Here is a 17,229-nt window from a genome sequence, read left to right on the forward strand (position 1 = left end):
GAGCGTATGAGCGGGGGTTGCCCGGGGCCGGCGGCCTATTGCGGCCCAGAGCTGCCTGGTTGTGATGGTTTGGATTTAAAGAGCTGGGAGCCGGTGGTGGGGCGGCCAGAGAGGGACAGCGGTGAGTAACGGCGGCTCCCCCTCTCTCTCTCTCTCTCTCTTGCCCCCCCTCCCCCCCTCTCTCTCTCTCTCTTTTGCCCCCCTCCCCCCCTCTCTCTCCCTTTCCCCCTCTCTCTCTCCCCCCCCCTCTCTCTCTCTCTCTTTCCCCCCCCCCTCTCTCTCTTCCCCCCCTCTCTCTCTCTCTCTTTCCCCCCCCCCTCTCTCTTCCCCCCCCTCTCTCCCCCTTTCCCCCTCTCTCCCCTCTTTCCCCCCTCTCTCTCTCTTTCCCCCTCTCTCTCTCTTCCCCCCCCCTCTCTCTCTCTTCCCCCCCCCTCTCTCCCCCTTTCCCCCTCTCCCCCTCTCTCTCCCCCCCCTCTCTCTCTCCCCCCTCTCTCTGTGTGAAGAGGGTCTCCACCCCCACCATTACCCCCCCCCCCCCCCCCAGTCAGTGCTGCGATGTCGCGCTGAGTTTCCCCGCGTGTTGTTGTGTCTTCAGTGTAAACCAGCGCCTGCCCTTCCTTCCTGCCCCTGTCCCTGGGCCCTGGGCCCTGGTTGTGGCGGCGGTGACCGTGCAGGCCGGTCGGCCAGAGGGACATGGCAGGGCAGGGCAGGGCAGGGGGAGTAACTGTGGACAGCCTGCCTCCCTCCCTCCCGCCACAGGCACCAGGGCCTGGCTCTGCCCGCTCCCCTGGTTGTGACGGCCGCCGCCTGCAGGCCCATGCACTGGGCGAGGTAGGCGTCACCCTCGCCCGCCCCTGTGGGGGGTGTGTGTGTGTGTGTGTGGGGGGGGGGGGTGTGGTGGGTGTGTGTGTGTGTGTGGGGGGGGGGGTGTGTGGTGGGTGTGTGTGTGTGTGTGTGTGTGGGGGGGGGGTGTGTGGTGGGTGTGTGTGTGTGTGTGTGTGTGGGGGGGGGGGGGGTGTGGGGGGGGGTGGGTGTGGGTGTGTGTGTGGGGGGTGGGTGGGTGGGGGGGGGTGTGTGTGTGGGGTGGGGGGGTGTGTGTGTGGGGTGGGGGTGGGGTGGGTGTGTGTGGAGTGTGTGACTGTGAGTGTGTGTGGAGTGTGTGTGGAGTGTGTGACTGTGAGTGTGTGTGGAGTGTGTGACTGTGAGTGTGTGTGACTGTGAGTGTGTGTGGAGTGTGTGACTGTGAGTGTGTGTGACTGTGAGTGTGTGTGGAGTGTGTGACTGAGTGTGTGTGGAGTGTGTGACTGTGAGTGTGTGTGGTGATGAAGCACCATGTTACGGGCACCGGGTGACCGAACATCCACTGCTGCCTTTCAAGTGAATGAGTGGACGGACAGGCGCGGTTTCCGGCCCAGTCAATCCCTGGTTTCCCTGCAAACCAACTCCCGAATTCCCTGACTCCACGTCTTAGGAATTTGCCACGTGTCTCTTCTTATCCTGAACTTCTCCCTAACTTTTGTGTGGAATCAATTCTCGTTTGAATTCTGAAGCCATTTCCTTGAAGTTTTTTTTGTAGTGATGTAAGGTATTTGGATCAGTACTGTAGTTCTGTCTGTTTTATGTTTTGCTTACCTCCGGGAAATGCACAAACCCATCCTCTGGGTTGGTCCAGTGTAAGGTGGAATAGTCAGAATTGGCTATAGTGAAAGCATCTGCACCTCTACAGATACTTAGAAGGGCCTTGTGGTTAGTCTGCTGCCTGTTACAATGCTGCCTAATAGAATGCAAGTAGTCATTAATTACGTGGTTGACTTGGAAGTTAATTAAGACATAATGTGGCCTTTCACAGCTTTGTATGGTTTAGTGACAGTCATGCATACATATCTCAATCGCGAATTGTTTACTAACTGATCTAATCTGAATCATTTTTATTAGATCTAAGTAGTTCTATTTAGATGTAACTAGATGTTTCTAACTAATTAACAACCGACTATTCCCTCCTGTACTCCTTGAGATATATGACCACTGGAAATAAATTATTTGTGCTGAATTTTGCTTTTTCTGTTTTTTAAAGTTGCATGTGATCACATATCTATAATATATATATATATATATATATATAATATATCTATAATAGATACCGACATAGACAGTGCTGGAGTAACTCAGCGGTAGACACAATGTTGGAGTAACTCAGCGGGACAGGCAGCATCTCTGGAGAGAAGGAATGGGTGATGTTTTGTGTCGAGACCCTTCAAATACCAACCTATACGGTTGGAGGAATGTGCAGGGCTATATTAGTGCTCTGATGGTTGTACGGTTAAAATAATTATGTGACAGTTCATGCAAATTTCGTTTAGTTGTGCTTTATGGAAACAAAATTAATGCCGCTTTTGTAATTAAAAAAATTTAAAACTTTAAACTTACCATAAAATTGAACCAAAATAAAAATGAACAAAAATTAAATACTCTGTATTGAGTGAATGCATGATGACTGACCCTCAAATCTCTATAGTGTCTAAGTCCAGAGATGGAGGGACATTGTGTGTAATTTGCTAAAGTTATATTTAGTTTTATTAGAACCAATTTTGAGAGAACTGCTTTGTAAAGTTGGTGAGTGGGATAAATGAATGATATTTAGGGAGTGAGAGGGACATTGTAAGAGAGACTAAAGGGAAGTGTAAATGTACTTGTCGAGTTATTTGATTTGTCAAGTAAGTTAAATTCACTACATCCTGGTCTAGATGAGATTTTTAAGACCCTTTTGAAATTCTTGGATTTCAGCATGGAAATAGGTGTGTGACAAAGTTATGTATTTCAATTTTTTTAATTGGTTCACTTATTCATTGTCCATAAATGCTCCAACCCTGTTATTTTCACTGAAGTTGTTTTCTTTGTCCTTTACCCTGCATAATGTATTGGGTACAGTAGATGGCCGAACTAATGGAATTGATGTATTGTCATTTTGATTAGGTCTTTGAAACAAGCCCCACATGACAATTAAAGCACAGTAGATTAAGGGTAATATACTGGCACACTAAGAAATCTGGCAGTCATAAAACTGCATTGGAATAAATATTTTTTTGCAGGTAATGGCCTGTAGGCTACTGTAGAGATCAGCTTGTGCTGCAACCAATATGGTTTGGAAAAGGAAACCGAATGCAAGTTTAATACAAAATTGGTTAAGGCTATGTGGAGAATTTAAAGATGTTTAAAAATTATTTAGACTAGTTGAGTGAGTGGGTAGATGCAGTACAATATAGATACCTACGAAGTTATCCCACTTGACAGGAAAGCAGAAGAGTATTAAATAATGATTGGGAAATGTTGATATACAGAATCTGGATGTCCTTGTACACCAGTCGTCGAAAGCAAACATGCTGGTGCAGCATAGTGTAAGAAAATAACTGCAGATGCTGGTACAAATCGAAGGTATTTATTTCACAAAATGCTGGAGTAACTCAGCAGGTCAGGCAGCATCTCAGGAGAGAAGGAATGGGTGACGTTTCGGGTCGAGACCCTTCTTCAGACTGATGTCAGGGGGGTGGGACAAAGGAAGGATATAGATGGAGACAGGAAGATAGAGGGAGAACTGGGAAGGGGGAGGGGAAGAGAGGGACAGGAACTACCTAAAGTTGGAGAAGTCAATGTTCATACCGCTGGGCTGCAAGCTGCCCAAGCGAAATATGAGGTGCTGTTCCTCCAATTTCCGGTGGGCCTCACTATGGCACTGGAGGAGGCCCATGACAGAAAGGTCAGAGTGGGAGGGGGAGTTGAAATGCTCAGCCACCGGGAGATCAGGTTGGTTAAGGCTGGTGCTGCAAGTAGTTACGAAGATAAGCAATGTGCTGGTCTTCATTGCAGAAGCAAATATGTTTATTACAATTATTCAGAACCGTAGTGAAGCTACATAGAGTGTATTGGGTGCAGTTTTTATCTCCTTGACTCAGATCAGCCATGCTGTGTGTGATGTCCACGAGGTTGATTTCATGTGATGGCAGGACCATTGTATGAGGAAGGTCGAGGTGGACAAGACCTGTAATAGCTGGTGTTTGGAAGAATGAGAAAAAATGTCATTGTAACAAAAACATGCATCTATCAAGCAATTGTAATGTTTTACAATTGCTTGATAGATGCATGTTTTTTTCCCTTGACTGGGGCAGAGGGTGTTGATGGTTTAGGAAATGAGGCAAGACATTGGGAACTGAGATGAGACATTACTTCGTTCAGTGGTAAACATGGAATTCTTGGTAGTATAAGAAAATAACTGCAGAAGCTGGTACAAATCGATTTATTCACAAAATGCTGGAGTAACTCAGCAGGTCAGGCAGCATCTCGGGAGAGAAGGAATGGGTGATGTTTCGGGTCGAAACCCTTCAGTCTGAAGAAGGGTCTCGACCCGAAACATCACCCATTCCTTCTCTCCTGAGATGCTGCCTGACCTGCTGAGTTACTCCAGCATTTTGTGAATAAATGGAATTCTTGGTTCTTGGTCCTCCAAAATATTCCAAATGGAATTTAAACTGGAGGTGGCGGAGTATGAACTTAAGCAAGAAGGGCTTCTTGGAGAAGAGCTGCCTTAAATTTAGATGCGTCTGGTTGAATAACTATAATAGGGTGAAGACTATTCCATGCTTTAATTATGCAAGGGAAGAATGAATTGCTGTACACATCTGTCTTGATAGCTGGTATCTCAAATTGAATCGAATGCCCTTGTCTACTCCTGATAGGGTTGGGTTTGGTGTAGATGTGGTCATCTATGTTGAGCTGACCATTTAACATTTTGTAAAAACAGGTCAAACGGTGGGCTTTACGTCTGTCTTGGAGAGTGTTCCATCCCAATGAATTTAGAAGTTGGGTAACACTCGCTTCTCTCTCATAGGTATTTGTAACAAAACGAGCTGCATGTCCTTGGACACGTTCGATGGAAGAAATGTTTTTATTTGTGTATGGATCCCATGCTGCAACTGCGCAGTCCAAATGTGGTCTAACAAGGGTGAAGCATAACTTCTCCTTGATAGAAGTTGAACAATGATAAAAGTTGCGTCTCAGAAAATTTAGGACACCTGTTGCTTTCACCGTTGCATGATGAGTCTGACCATTCCAACGTAGATCGTTCTGTAATTTAATGCCAGGATACTTGGTTTGTTTGAATTCTTCAATGGTGGCACCAAGGATATTATATGGTGTTTCGCCTGGTTTCCTCCTCCTGGTGACACGCATGGTTTCACATTTGCTCAATTTATCAGTTGCACTTGTTTGCTTTTGTTTAATGTCTGTTACATTGAGTGAATCCTCACAAGAGAGTACACAAACTTTTAAGTTCTTTGGATTTGTTGTTTAACATGAAATACTTAGTGATTTCTAATACACAAAATTACCTTCTGATTTTTAGGTAGCAAATTTGAAATAGTCACAATGGATGATTTGGAAAGAAGTCATTTTAATTCGGTTGATGAAGAAATAAGTTATTGGAAAGAGCTTGCTCTGAAGTACCAACTTTGGTAAGAAAAAGTGCATTCATGTCCTCTGAGAATGCTGTTATTGTAAGATGTGACTCAATGGTAGCACTTGTTAAAAATATGAACACTAAATTTAGTCTAGTCATCAGATCATAGCTTTACGTAAAGCCAATAATGTCTGCAGATATCCTTATCTATTGATTGACATAATTTCAACATATTTCTCACAGCTAATATATTTATACAATCATTCATTTCTACAATAAAGTGTGTGCTGACACAGTTATATAAGAACGTATGGAATTTGAAAATGTACAATGAAAGTTTGGGCTGTTTGGCTGGTAATTATTATCTGAGCATGCTTTTAATCCTATTGATATCTGATTCTATCCATTTTGACTTAATCGATTTAGTTTTTTTAATCAAAAGCTATTTTAGTTGTAATGCATGTAATAGGAAGTTGCACATTCTGATCAGTCACTGGAGAAAATATTTGGAGATGACATTACTGGATTTATTGCCGATGCTGGCCTTAAATTTGGATTTGAGTGGAAACAAAGAATAATCTTAAAAGGAAATCTATGGCTCTTCCTAATTTTTCAACTTTATTAGTGCACAGGATACTCGGGATGAACTAATTGAGTTCCAGGAAGGAAGTCGAGAACTAGAAGCAGAATTGGAAATTCAACTTGAGCATGCTGAAAATAGAAACCGCGAGCTGCTGTCAGACAACAATCGTCTCCGTATGGAGCTCGAGTTGTTTCAGGTATTTTGGTGGGAAACTCCTTTGTAAATGTAACAGCCATGTGTTTTTAATAGAATGATTCAAATTACTTGTAAGTGGAACTCTTGGGGTGGGGTTATTATCAGAGGTGATATTTTAAATGAAACTTGGCCTGTTCTTGGCAATGACTAAATCACTGTTCCAAAGCTTTTTCTGGAACTCTTATTGCATAGTGATTTATAGTGATTGCATCATGGTAAGCTGATACTTCTGAGAGATGCTCTTTGAGCAGACCTTGATCTGTTTATAACAGCTACTTAGGAGAGCTACCTTACAGTACTTGCAGCGCCAGAGACCCGACTATGGGTGCTGTCTGTATGGAGTTTGTATGTTCTCGCTGTGACCGCGTGGGTTTTCTCTGATATCTTTGGTTTCCTCCCACACTCCAAAGACGTACAGGTTTGTAGGTTAATTGGCTTGGTGTAAATGTAAATTGTCCCTAGTGTGAGTAGGATAGCGTGTGTGCGGGGATCGCTGGTCGGTGTGGACTCGGTGGGCCGAAGGGCCTGTTTCCATGCTGTATCTTTAAACTGAAAGTAATTTTTTTTCTGATTTTGGTGGTCTTGGTGCCTGCTGCCAGCATCCTATTTTGTATAAATTTGGGGAATAATTGCTAAGTCAGTGATTCTATTAGCAGAGAAAACTCGCTTGTGATGCTTAATGAGTATGATTTTCCAAATTAATCATCCTTAAGCTCTATCAAAATAATGTGTGGACTGGGGAGAGATGTATTACCCTGAGAAAAGCATTCATTTTGGTTGATTTTGGGTTTCAGGGGACATAGTCAATACAAGCAGGCTGTCTATTCGTTGTTGGCACAAAACTCTGTGGCTCTTTTTATTGTGGTGCTAATTTGGCACAAGTTCAGGTCATTACTGGTGGCAATAGATTTGTTCCATAAATGATTCTTTTTATACGCTGACACTACAGATGGGTTTTAGATGCATTCACTAAAATGGATTTTCAATGGGTTGGTAGTATTAAAAGTTTTGAAACTAAATATTTCTTTATCAGATACGGTTTTGTCTGGATACACAGTCTAACATTTGACAAACTTTTCAGCATTTGTTTGAAACTTAAAATACGCAATTCACTTTAATCTGCATGTTTTCAATTTTCTGTAGGAAAATACTTTCATAAAGATTTTTTTTAAATTGTCTCTTCTACCGAACTTGCAAACTTTTGGCTTACCCGTTAAGAAATATTATTAGAGCAAACCATATAGGCATTTGTTACTTAGACTGATGTTGGAAAAGACTTGTTGGGGAAAAAAATGAGTTGATTGCTGAAATCTACTGTGCAATCTGCAGAATGTACTGACTGGTGGATGTAATTCTCCATTAGTAATTGGCAAGAGGTTTGGTTGAAATGTAATGAATGTGATCAGCTAGAATTGCAAATATAGGAGATTCCCACGTTATGTAAGGGTTTATGAGAATTGTTCAAAGGGAGTTTTCCACATCAGAAATTTCCCCCAATTTATAATGTGACATCTTTGGCCATGACAGCTCTTGGGGAATGCTTCTTTGCAAAGGTGAGCAGGGTCAGCACAGGTGATGGGAGTTGTTACCAACAAATGAACTGTGACAAAAGTCAGATCAACTCTCCTGAGAGCACCTGACCTGGGTGGAGTCCCCTGTCTTGTGCTTGGAAACTGGGCGGACTGGCTGGCAGCAGTATTTGCAGACATCTTTCACCCTCCCTGTTCCATTCCACTACTATCATTCCCGTGCGAGAGAAAGAAAGGTCGACTTGAGGAGTACAACACTGGCTCTAACCTCCATCGTGAAATGTTTCAAGATAATTGTAATGGCGCACATCAACTCCAACCTCCCAGTTGACCTTGATCCTTTGCAATTTACCAATAACTGTAACAGGTCCACAGCAGGTGCCATCTTCCTGGCCCAACACTCAACAAGGACACCCATGTCAAACTCCTATTGCTTGACTAGAACTCTTCCTTCAACACCATTATCCCAACTGAATCTTGGACCTAGGGCACGACACTCCCTTCGATAACTGGATCGTTGTCTTCCTGACTGATGCACTGCAACAGGCAAGGATGGCCGACAATACATCCTTTGTGATAATGCTCAACACTGGCACCCTGCAAGAATGATTTCACAGCCCATTACTATACTCCCAATATACTTGACTTGCTGCCAAATTCTGATCTAACTCCTTTTGCTAATGACACAACCATAGATCGGTCAGATCTGGAACAATAATGAGACGGAGTACAGGAAGAGGATTAAGCTTAGTTGGGTGGAGTCACGACAACTCCCTCGGTGTCAGCAAAAGACAGGAATTTTGTCATTAACCAGAAATTGGAGTGGAGTACTTGCCCCAGTCTGTATCAATGGTGCTAGAGTTGAGATGGTTGGGAGCTTCAAGTTCTTAAGCATAAATATCACCAACAGTTTATTGTGGTCCAATCACATTGCTACCACAGCATAGAAAGCATATCAAAGCTTTGACTGCCTCAGAAAACAAAGGAAATTCAGCATGTCTCAAATGATTCTCACCAAATTCTATAGAAGTACAGTAGAAAACATAAGTGCAGTGCAGCATGTTTGGCAACTGCTCTGCAAGAGACGGCAAGAAATTGTGAAGTAGTGACAAATCATGCAAATATTCCCCCAGATCCCCTGCTGCTGTGTGACTGCACAACGCTTCCTGCTGCTGTGAGACTGCACAACCAGCGCTACTCCCAACAGACCAGTCAACACACCAGTTAACAGTAACAGTTAAAAAAAAACCCCCACAGTAAATGATGACAATTATCCTTATCTTTATTTTTATTTATAATGAATGTTTCTTGCCATCCACTTTGCAGCTGTAACACTGCAAATTTCCCCAGTGTGGGACAAATAAAGGAATATATTATTATTATTATTATATTCCTGGCAACATCCTCGTAAATCTTCTCTGGACCCTTTCAAGCTTGACAATATCTTACCTATAACATGGTTCCCAGAACTGGACACAATACTCTCAATGCGGTGTCACCAACATGACCTCCCAACTCAATAGTCTGACTGATGAAGGCCAATGTGCCAAAAGCCTTTTTGACCACCTTATCTATCTGCGACGACCTCCAAGGACCATGCACTTATACTCCTAGATCCTTCTGCTCCACAACACTCCCCAGAGGCCTACCATTCACAGTATAGGTCCTGCCCTTGTTAGATGTCCCAAAAATGCAACACCTTGCATTTCTCTCCACAGGTGCTCCTCAGCTTACAATGGGGTTCTGTTCCGAGAAACCCATCGCTAACTGACAATATTGTAAGTCATAATGCATTTAATACACCTGATCACGTGGCCGGAAGCGAGCTGCGGCTCACTACGAGTTGCTGCCATTTGCGTGGCAAAGTCGAAATATCACAAGGCGAAGCATCGTAAGCTGGGGAGCACCTTTATTAAATTCCATCAACCATTCCTCAGTCCACCTGGCCAATCGACCAAGATCCTGCTTCAATTTTTCACAACCTTCTTTGCTATCTGCTAAATCAACCACTTTTGTATCATCAGCAAATTTGCTAATCTTGCCCTGTGTGCTCATCCAAATCATTAATGTAGAAGACAAACGGTAACGGGCCTAGCACCGAACCTTGAGGCATACCACGAGTCACAGGTCTTCAGTCTGAGAAGCAACCTTCCACCATCACCTTCTGCTTCCTTCCATGATGCCAATTTGCTATCCATTCAGCTATCTCTCCTTGGATCCCATGCGATCTAACTTTCCAGAGCAGCCTACCATGCGGAACCTTGTTGAATGCCTTATTGAAATCCATGTACACAACATCTACAGCTCTGCCCGTTTTGGTCACGTCTTCAAAAAACTCAGATTTGTGGGACACGACCTCCCACGTACAGAACCATGCTGACTATCCCTAATCAGCCCTTGCCCATCCAAATGCCTGTATAACCTATCCCTCAGAATACTCTCTAGTAACTTTGCAACTGTAGATGTTAAGCTCACCGGCCTATAGTTCCCAGCTTTTTCTCTGCAGCCCTTCTGCAATAGAAGCCCAACATTTACCATCCTCCAGTCTTCCGGCACCTCTCCTTTAGTTAAGGACGAAATGTAAATTTATCTGCAAATTAGTATTTTGTATGTGGCACACACAGGGCATATGTACAAAAATGGCCATGTGCATAGAGACCAATCGAAAAAATAAATAATTTGCTACTATTTCATACTAAATTAGCAAATTTTCTATCCATGCTGCACAACTTCCATCAGCTTGAATATTGGTGAGAAGCCTATTTATATGGGCACTTTGTCAATGCTATTTTAGAACTTCAAACACACATTTTCACTACTTCAAGAATATTAATCAATTTGGGGACTATTTGCTGTTAGTAAATCCATGCTGGCTTTCACTGATCGATTGATACATGTACTATTTCTGTTGCTGACTTTTGTTTGTGGAACTACTTCCATTAGGGGCTAAACTGACTGGTCAGTAGTTGCTGGATTGATTCCAACATCCTTTTTTACTGAAGGATGCAATGGGAGCAATTTGTAATATTGGGCATTATCCATGAATCTTTAATGCATACAGAAATGCATACAGAATTTACATCATAGCCAAGGCCTCTGCTTTCTTCCTTCAGCAGCTTCAGATGTAGTCCATCTGGGAAGATTGATTTGTACACTTGCAAGTGCATCTAGTTCTTCTAGTACCTATTTTAGCACATCCAGAATTTTAGCTACATCCTTTCCAAGTCAAGTTTATTTGTCACATACATATACAAGATGTGCAGTGAAATGAAAGTGGCAACGCCTGCAGATTGTGCTAAACTACAAAACAGAATAGAATTTATTTATTTTTAACACAAAAAATAAATTAATACAGTAAATTAAATTAGTCCCTGGTGATATGAGAGTTAACTGTCCTGATGGCCTGTGGGAAAAAACTCAGTCCCATCCTCTCCGTTTTCACAGCATGACAGTGGAGGCGTTTGCCTGACCGTAGCAGCTGGAACAATCCGTTGCTGGGGTGGTAGGGGGTCCCCCATAATGTTGCTGCCTCTGGATCTGCACTTCCTGATGTATAGGTCCTGCAGGGGGGCGAGTGTAGTTCCCATGGTGCGTTCAGCCGAACAACGCACTACTCTCCGCAGAGCCTTCCTGTCCTGGGCAGAGCTGTTCCCAAACCAGATTGTGATGTTCCTGGACAAGATGCTTTCTACAGCCCCGGAGTAGAAGCACTGAAGGATCCTCAGAGTGACTCTAAATCTCCTCAACTGTCTGAGGTGGTAAAGGCGCTGCCTTTACTTAGTCTACTTCATTCCTCAGAGTTGAAAATGAGATCAGATTCCTATGGTACGTGATGTTCCCGTGCTGTAGCTGGTGTTTCTTGTTGAATTTGTGTATTGGTAAATGCATTTACATTTAAAATCTAACAGATGTAATTCAATTTTAGATACTGCAATCTACTACATGAACAATTAGAATGTAATTTTTCATATTTCTATTCCTCCTATCTTGCAATAAACAAAAGATGGTTCTGTGTTGGTGTGTGGTACTTTGGGTGGTAGGAACATCAGTAAGCTATTGCAGATGGTACATATTGGACGATCAAAGACCTACTGATGCTGGAACAATAAACAAACGTTGAAGGTACTAGAGTAATTCTAGTGAAGGATCATTGACCGTAGCAGCTGAAATAGTTCTGTTGATTGATTAATTTGGACAAAGGAGAAATGCATAAAGAATTTGAGCAGAGAAACTGCCTTTATTTACCCAGATTGGACTAATATGACGAAGTAAGTCATCGGTCCTTGTTATACCGGTACCTCATTTTTGTATTTCAGGAAAAGCTAGAAGAACACCATTCGGAGAATTATAAACGCATTAGTTTTCTGCAAGATGGGCTCACTGAAACCACAGCAGTTAAAGTTCAACTGCAAAATTACATCAGAGAACTGGAACAAGCCAATGATGACTTGGAAAGGGCAAAAAGGTATTGTTTCTTTGAATGTAACACTGTGTTGAAGGTTTGCAATCGCTGTTAATTTATGATAATAATGAAAGGGACCTTGTGCCAACTGTTTCCATTGGCTGGAGAGTTTATAATTTGCTCACATCTCGAAGATAAAGGGTCAACTTTTGAAAAAAGTTTTTTTACGACTTTTTTTTCCATGGGCTGAGTGGATATTTAAGGCAGACCAATAGATTTTTAAAAATGCTAAGGACAATGGGGATTAGGCAGGAAATGGGGGCAGAAAGAGAAGATCAGACATGTGGGAGCAGGAAGGAACTGCAGATGCTGGTTTACACTGACGATAGACACAATGCTGGAGTAACTCAGTGGGACAGGCAGCATCTCTGGAGAGAAGGAATGGGTGACGTTTCAGGTCAAGACCCTTCTTCAGACAGTCGGAGGAGAGAGAAACTGGAGATATGGATGGGTGCAAAGCGAATGTAAGGTGTGAAACAACAAATCGAAGCAAATGATCAAGGAAATGTAGAGTGGTTCATTGTTGGCTGAGGTTGGAAGTGACGACGAGGTATGCAAACAGTAAAATTAATCAGGAGGACATTGAAACTAGTTGGAGAACTAGGGTGGGGGAAAGATGGAGAGAGGGGGAAAGCAAGGGTCACTTGAAGCTGGAGAAATCAATATTCATATTACTGGAACATGATCTGTAAAGCAAACAAGAGTCCCGGCAGTTTATTGGTATGTTCTTAGCATGTGAGAGAGATTAGCTATTTGGCTGTATTAGTGGGACTCATTACCTAATAATGCTCCTTTGAATAATTGCACATTATTCAAGGAATTCAATGAAGTTGTAAAACTGTACAGCTTGTGATCTAACTGTCTTTGTCAAACTGTCTATGATCAAAATTGAAGGCTGTGTTCTTCAATCGTAGAGTCATAGTCTTCCCATGGAGCCCCACTCGTCCATGCTAACTTAGATGCCCCATCCAAGCTAGTCCTATTTGCCTGCACCCGGCCCATATCCCTCTAAACCTTTCCTGTCCATGCACCTGAAAAATGTATTTTAATTGTTATGTACCTGCCTTAACCTCGGGTACAATTATGTAATCTTAATTTGGTTTCCATTATTGAATACCACTGAGGATGATGGTCCTTGAGCAAATGACTAGATAGGGTGGACATAATACAACATGGAAATGCATCAGTCTGAAGAAAGGTCTTGACCCAAAATGTCACTTATTCCTTTCTTCAGAGATGCTGCCTGAATTGCTGAGTTGCTCTGGCATTTTGTGTCTATCTTCAGTCTAAACCAGCTTCTGCAGTTCCTTCCTGCACAGAGTTGGTTCCTGTTGGAACCGCAGGGCATTCAATACATAAATCCTATTGCTACATGGAATAACCTAACTCGGAGGCAGAAAGGCTTTTGATTTTTGCCAAAGCCAAGATTCCTGATTTGTCCACAGTGAATTAAACCTTTAAATGTTTGAATGCATCCAATAACTAAAAATCCTTGAACTATTGTGTTGAACTAGTAAAGTTTATACTGCAACTTTGGCAAATGATTTGATTAAAGTTTAAATGTTTAACAATTTAATATAAAACATTTAAACTTCCAAAGCTCATAACTTGTATTTAAATGCCTTAATATTTATCCCCGTCTGTCATTCTGCTCTGTTAAAATAAATGGCATTCCTGTTCCTGATACAAGTTTAGTCGGTGTATTTATATGGAATTTCAGGAAGTTTGTTTAAAAAAGGACTGAGCAGGAGGAAATGCAAATGTGTAAGATTATTTCAATGGTAGGACTTTTAGTAAGATTATTAACTTCAATTATTATCATCAAGGTGTTCTGTGATTGTTTTTACAATAAGTCCCGTTTCTAACTTTAGCTTTTAATGAGCATTTATTTCTTGAACAGTTATGAACAAAATGCCTTTTTGTTTGAGAGTCATCTAAAAACATGCAGTTTTAGTGACTTTGTATCCAGGTAGGGGGCCTTTCATATGATAAACGAAAAATGGTCCATGCCTACTTGACGTTAAGTAATCAAATACCGACAGTGATTTAACAATAAATACCTTCAGATTTTCACTTTTCCGAGAACTGCGCCGCCATTTGTTACTAATTGTTATTTGTATGGAATTATAAATATTGACAGTTATTGTAGATTAGTGTAATAGTGTCGCTCATGTTATGTGTCATGCTTTTGTAGTTACGCCCCTTTAGCTTTTGAGTGACCACTGCTTGTGTGATTCGGGTTAATGTAAGTGGAACGTGCAGGTGTGAGGTCGTGCTTGCTATGTAGTTAATAAAGTCTTTGGATCATTATCCAGGTGTAAGGCTTCTGTTATTATACAGTCAACACAACAGTTATTGTAGTACAATTTTTAATGTATAGATTTTTCACTGTCAAAGTGAGCAAATGGAATTGTGTAATGTTTTCACCAACATTGAGAATGTTTTTAATGAACCATTTTATTAATTACAAAAGGTAATTACAAACTTTTATTGATGTTTTAATGATCTGAGATGTTTTGGCATTTGCTTCCATCAGTCATTAAATATGGCAACAGAAACTTTAAAAACAAAACTTCAATACTAGTTCAACAGTGATATAGAATCTAATCATATAGTGATTTAGCAAACATTGGTTTAAGTGACCATTAGGAAGTATTTATTTTGTAATACTATTTGCAATGTGCAACTTTTAAATTTTATTGAAGTTGTACTTGCATTTTAAATAGAAAATCATAACATTGTCTTGGTTTTTGGACCTTTTTTTGTCTTGTAAAATCTGGTACTTGTAGTTATTGATCCTATGTATACCTTTATAATTCTACTAGAGCGACTATTATGTCCCTGGAAGACTTTGAGCAGCGCATGAACCAGGCAATTGAGAGAAACGCCTTACTGGAGAGTGAACTTGATGAAAAAGAAAACCTCCTGGTTTCTGTACAAAGACTAAAAGATGAAGCAAGAGGTACATGTTTATTTTATTTTACATGTACAATCACATGCTTGAGTTTTGTCAGAACATTTTGCACTAAAATTAATTTCCTTCCAGATCTGAGACAAGAATTGGCAGTACAGCAAAAACCTGAATCGATCAGAAAGCCCTCTGTGGAGTCTGAAAAGACAACATTGCAACAATACAATACAGCATCCACAGGTCCTTCAACCCCACTCCTCTGCAAAACACCCAGCAGTGTGTTCCACACACCTTCCTTAATTACAAAAGGTAGTTACAAAACTCTTATTGCTGTTTTAATGATCTGAGGTATTTATTTACAAAATGCTGGAGCAACTCAGCAGGTCAGGCAGCATCTCAGGAGAGAAGGAATGGGTGACGTTTCGGGTCGAGACCCTTCTTCCAATGATCAGTCATTAAATATGGCAACACAAATGCGACAAGAAATTAATCTTGCAGGATTTGTGACAAATATAAAAGGCGTGGAAAATGAATGATTTTGTATTCCACGAGTCTTTAAATTTAAAAAAAAAATTTGACAGTGGGCTTGTTTAAAGTTGGATTTAAATCCAGTTGATGACAAAAGACTAAGGTAGGGTCTAAACTATATTGGGCAGAATGGGGGGTGTTAACTTTAAACACCTGTTTAACGTTGCACTTTGGATACTCTTGCCGTGATATATTTACATTGGTAACTTGGATGAAAGGGCTGATTGCACTGTATCGAAGTTTGATTAAATATTGCAAGGTGGGAAATTAACTAAAAAGGCTGCATAGAAATGTAGAAGCAGGTTAAGTGACGAAGCTGAAACATAAAATGGGGAAACAAGGGTTTTTCATTTTACTTAGATAACCAAGCACACTTTATATATTAGTGTTTAGATGCAACCTGGGTGGTACTGTCTGCTAGGAAGAGTAAAGCAAATGGTTCTGCAGCTTTTTGTCACAAGTTATTAAACGTGAGTTGGGGTACAAAAGTAAGAAAATCTTGCTGCTGCTGTACCAGGCTTGAGACCAGATGCAAGTACTCTGTTTTGGTCTCCTTTCCTCAATGTTCTTGTCTTTTGGAGGAAATGCAGTATAAAGTCACAAGATTATTTCCTCTGCTTGAAATGGCCTTTTATGAGAAACGAAAATAGATGTATACTTGAGTTTAGAATCTGATATGGTCTCATTGAAATGAGTTAATCACAGAATTGCATAATTAGCTGAGTTAGTGTGGCTGCAGACCCTGGTGTCCAGAGCTATCATCCCAGAAAGGTTTGTCCATCTCTGATAAAGATGGCTTTGGACACTTGACCATTTAATAAACAGGTGCTCCCCAGCTTACGATATTTCGACTTTGCGATGGTGCAAAGGGCAGCGACCTGTAGCGAGCCTCAGATTGCTTCTGGCCACGTGATCAGGTGCATTAAATGCATTTCGGCTTACGATATTTTCGGTTTCTGATGGGTTTCTCGGAATGTAACCCCATCGTAAGTCGAGGAGCACCTGTATTTGAGATAAACTCAGATTGTTAGGTGCCAAAGAGAATAGAGTTGGTGGGGTGGTAATAAATTGAGAATCAATCTTTGGATAGGAAACAAAAACTGCTAGGAGAATATGCAGTGGAGTGGCAAGATGTGTCGGGCAAAAAACTGCCAGGAGAATTCGCAGTCTAAAGAAGGATCTCGCCCCAAAACGTCACCCATTCCTTCTCTCCTGAGATGCCAGCTGACCCGCTGAGTTACTCCAGCATTTTGTGCCTACAATCAATCTTTGGATGATGGGATTAACTCAAGCCTCATGTTTAAATGGCCTCATTCCCTGTAAACTAAAGTTTTAAAGCACTCTCGTTTGCTCAATTACTTTTTTTCAGTCTATGATTTGGTTAATATTATGTCCCCTAATTATTTGTCTATTTTTGTGTTTCAACTTTTCCAGATGGTTACACTGGCAGTCCTCTGACTCCATCAGCCAGGATATCTGCACTTAACATAGTGGGAGACTTGCTTAGGAAAGTTGGGGTAAGATTCGCAGCACTAAGTGCAGGGTTAATTGAATATGTTGGTTCTTTAACTC

General features: G+C 41.5%; 1 protein-coding gene across 3 annotated transcripts in view; it reads left to right on the forward strand.

Annotated features, from left to right (window-relative positions):
- nde1 (nudE neurodevelopment protein 1) overlaps window positions 1-17,229 on the forward strand; it is a 53,805-nt gene that overhangs the window by 10,445 nt on the left and 26,131 nt on the right. Inside the window, exons 1-7 of one of the 3 annotated variants that reach the window (XM_078418342.1) lie at window positions 7-121; window positions 5,396-5,504; window positions 6,075-6,228; window positions 12,073-12,221; window positions 15,044-15,180; window positions 15,265-15,438; window positions 17,092-17,174. In XM_078418342.1, the coding sequence (XP_078274468.1) occupies window positions 7-121; window positions 5,396-5,504; window positions 6,075-6,228; window positions 12,073-12,221; window positions 15,044-15,180; window positions 15,265-15,438; window positions 17,092-17,174 (921 nt within the window). Of the gene's footprint in view, window positions 1-6; window positions 122-615; window positions 832-5,395; window positions 5,505-6,074; window positions 6,229-12,072; window positions 12,222-15,043; window positions 15,181-15,264; window positions 15,439-17,091; window positions 17,175-17,229 lie in introns of those variants that run through there. The other 2 variants (XM_078418344.1, XM_078418343.1) reach the window with 2 other exon arrangements.

This window comes from Rhinoraja longicauda, chromosome 21, assembly GCF_053455715.1.
Source record: "Rhinoraja longicauda isolate Sanriku21f chromosome 21, sRhiLon1.1, whole genome shotgun sequence".
NCBI classification, from domain to species: domain Eukaryota; kingdom Metazoa; phylum Chordata; class Chondrichthyes; order Rajiformes; family Arhynchobatidae; genus Rhinoraja; species Rhinoraja longicauda.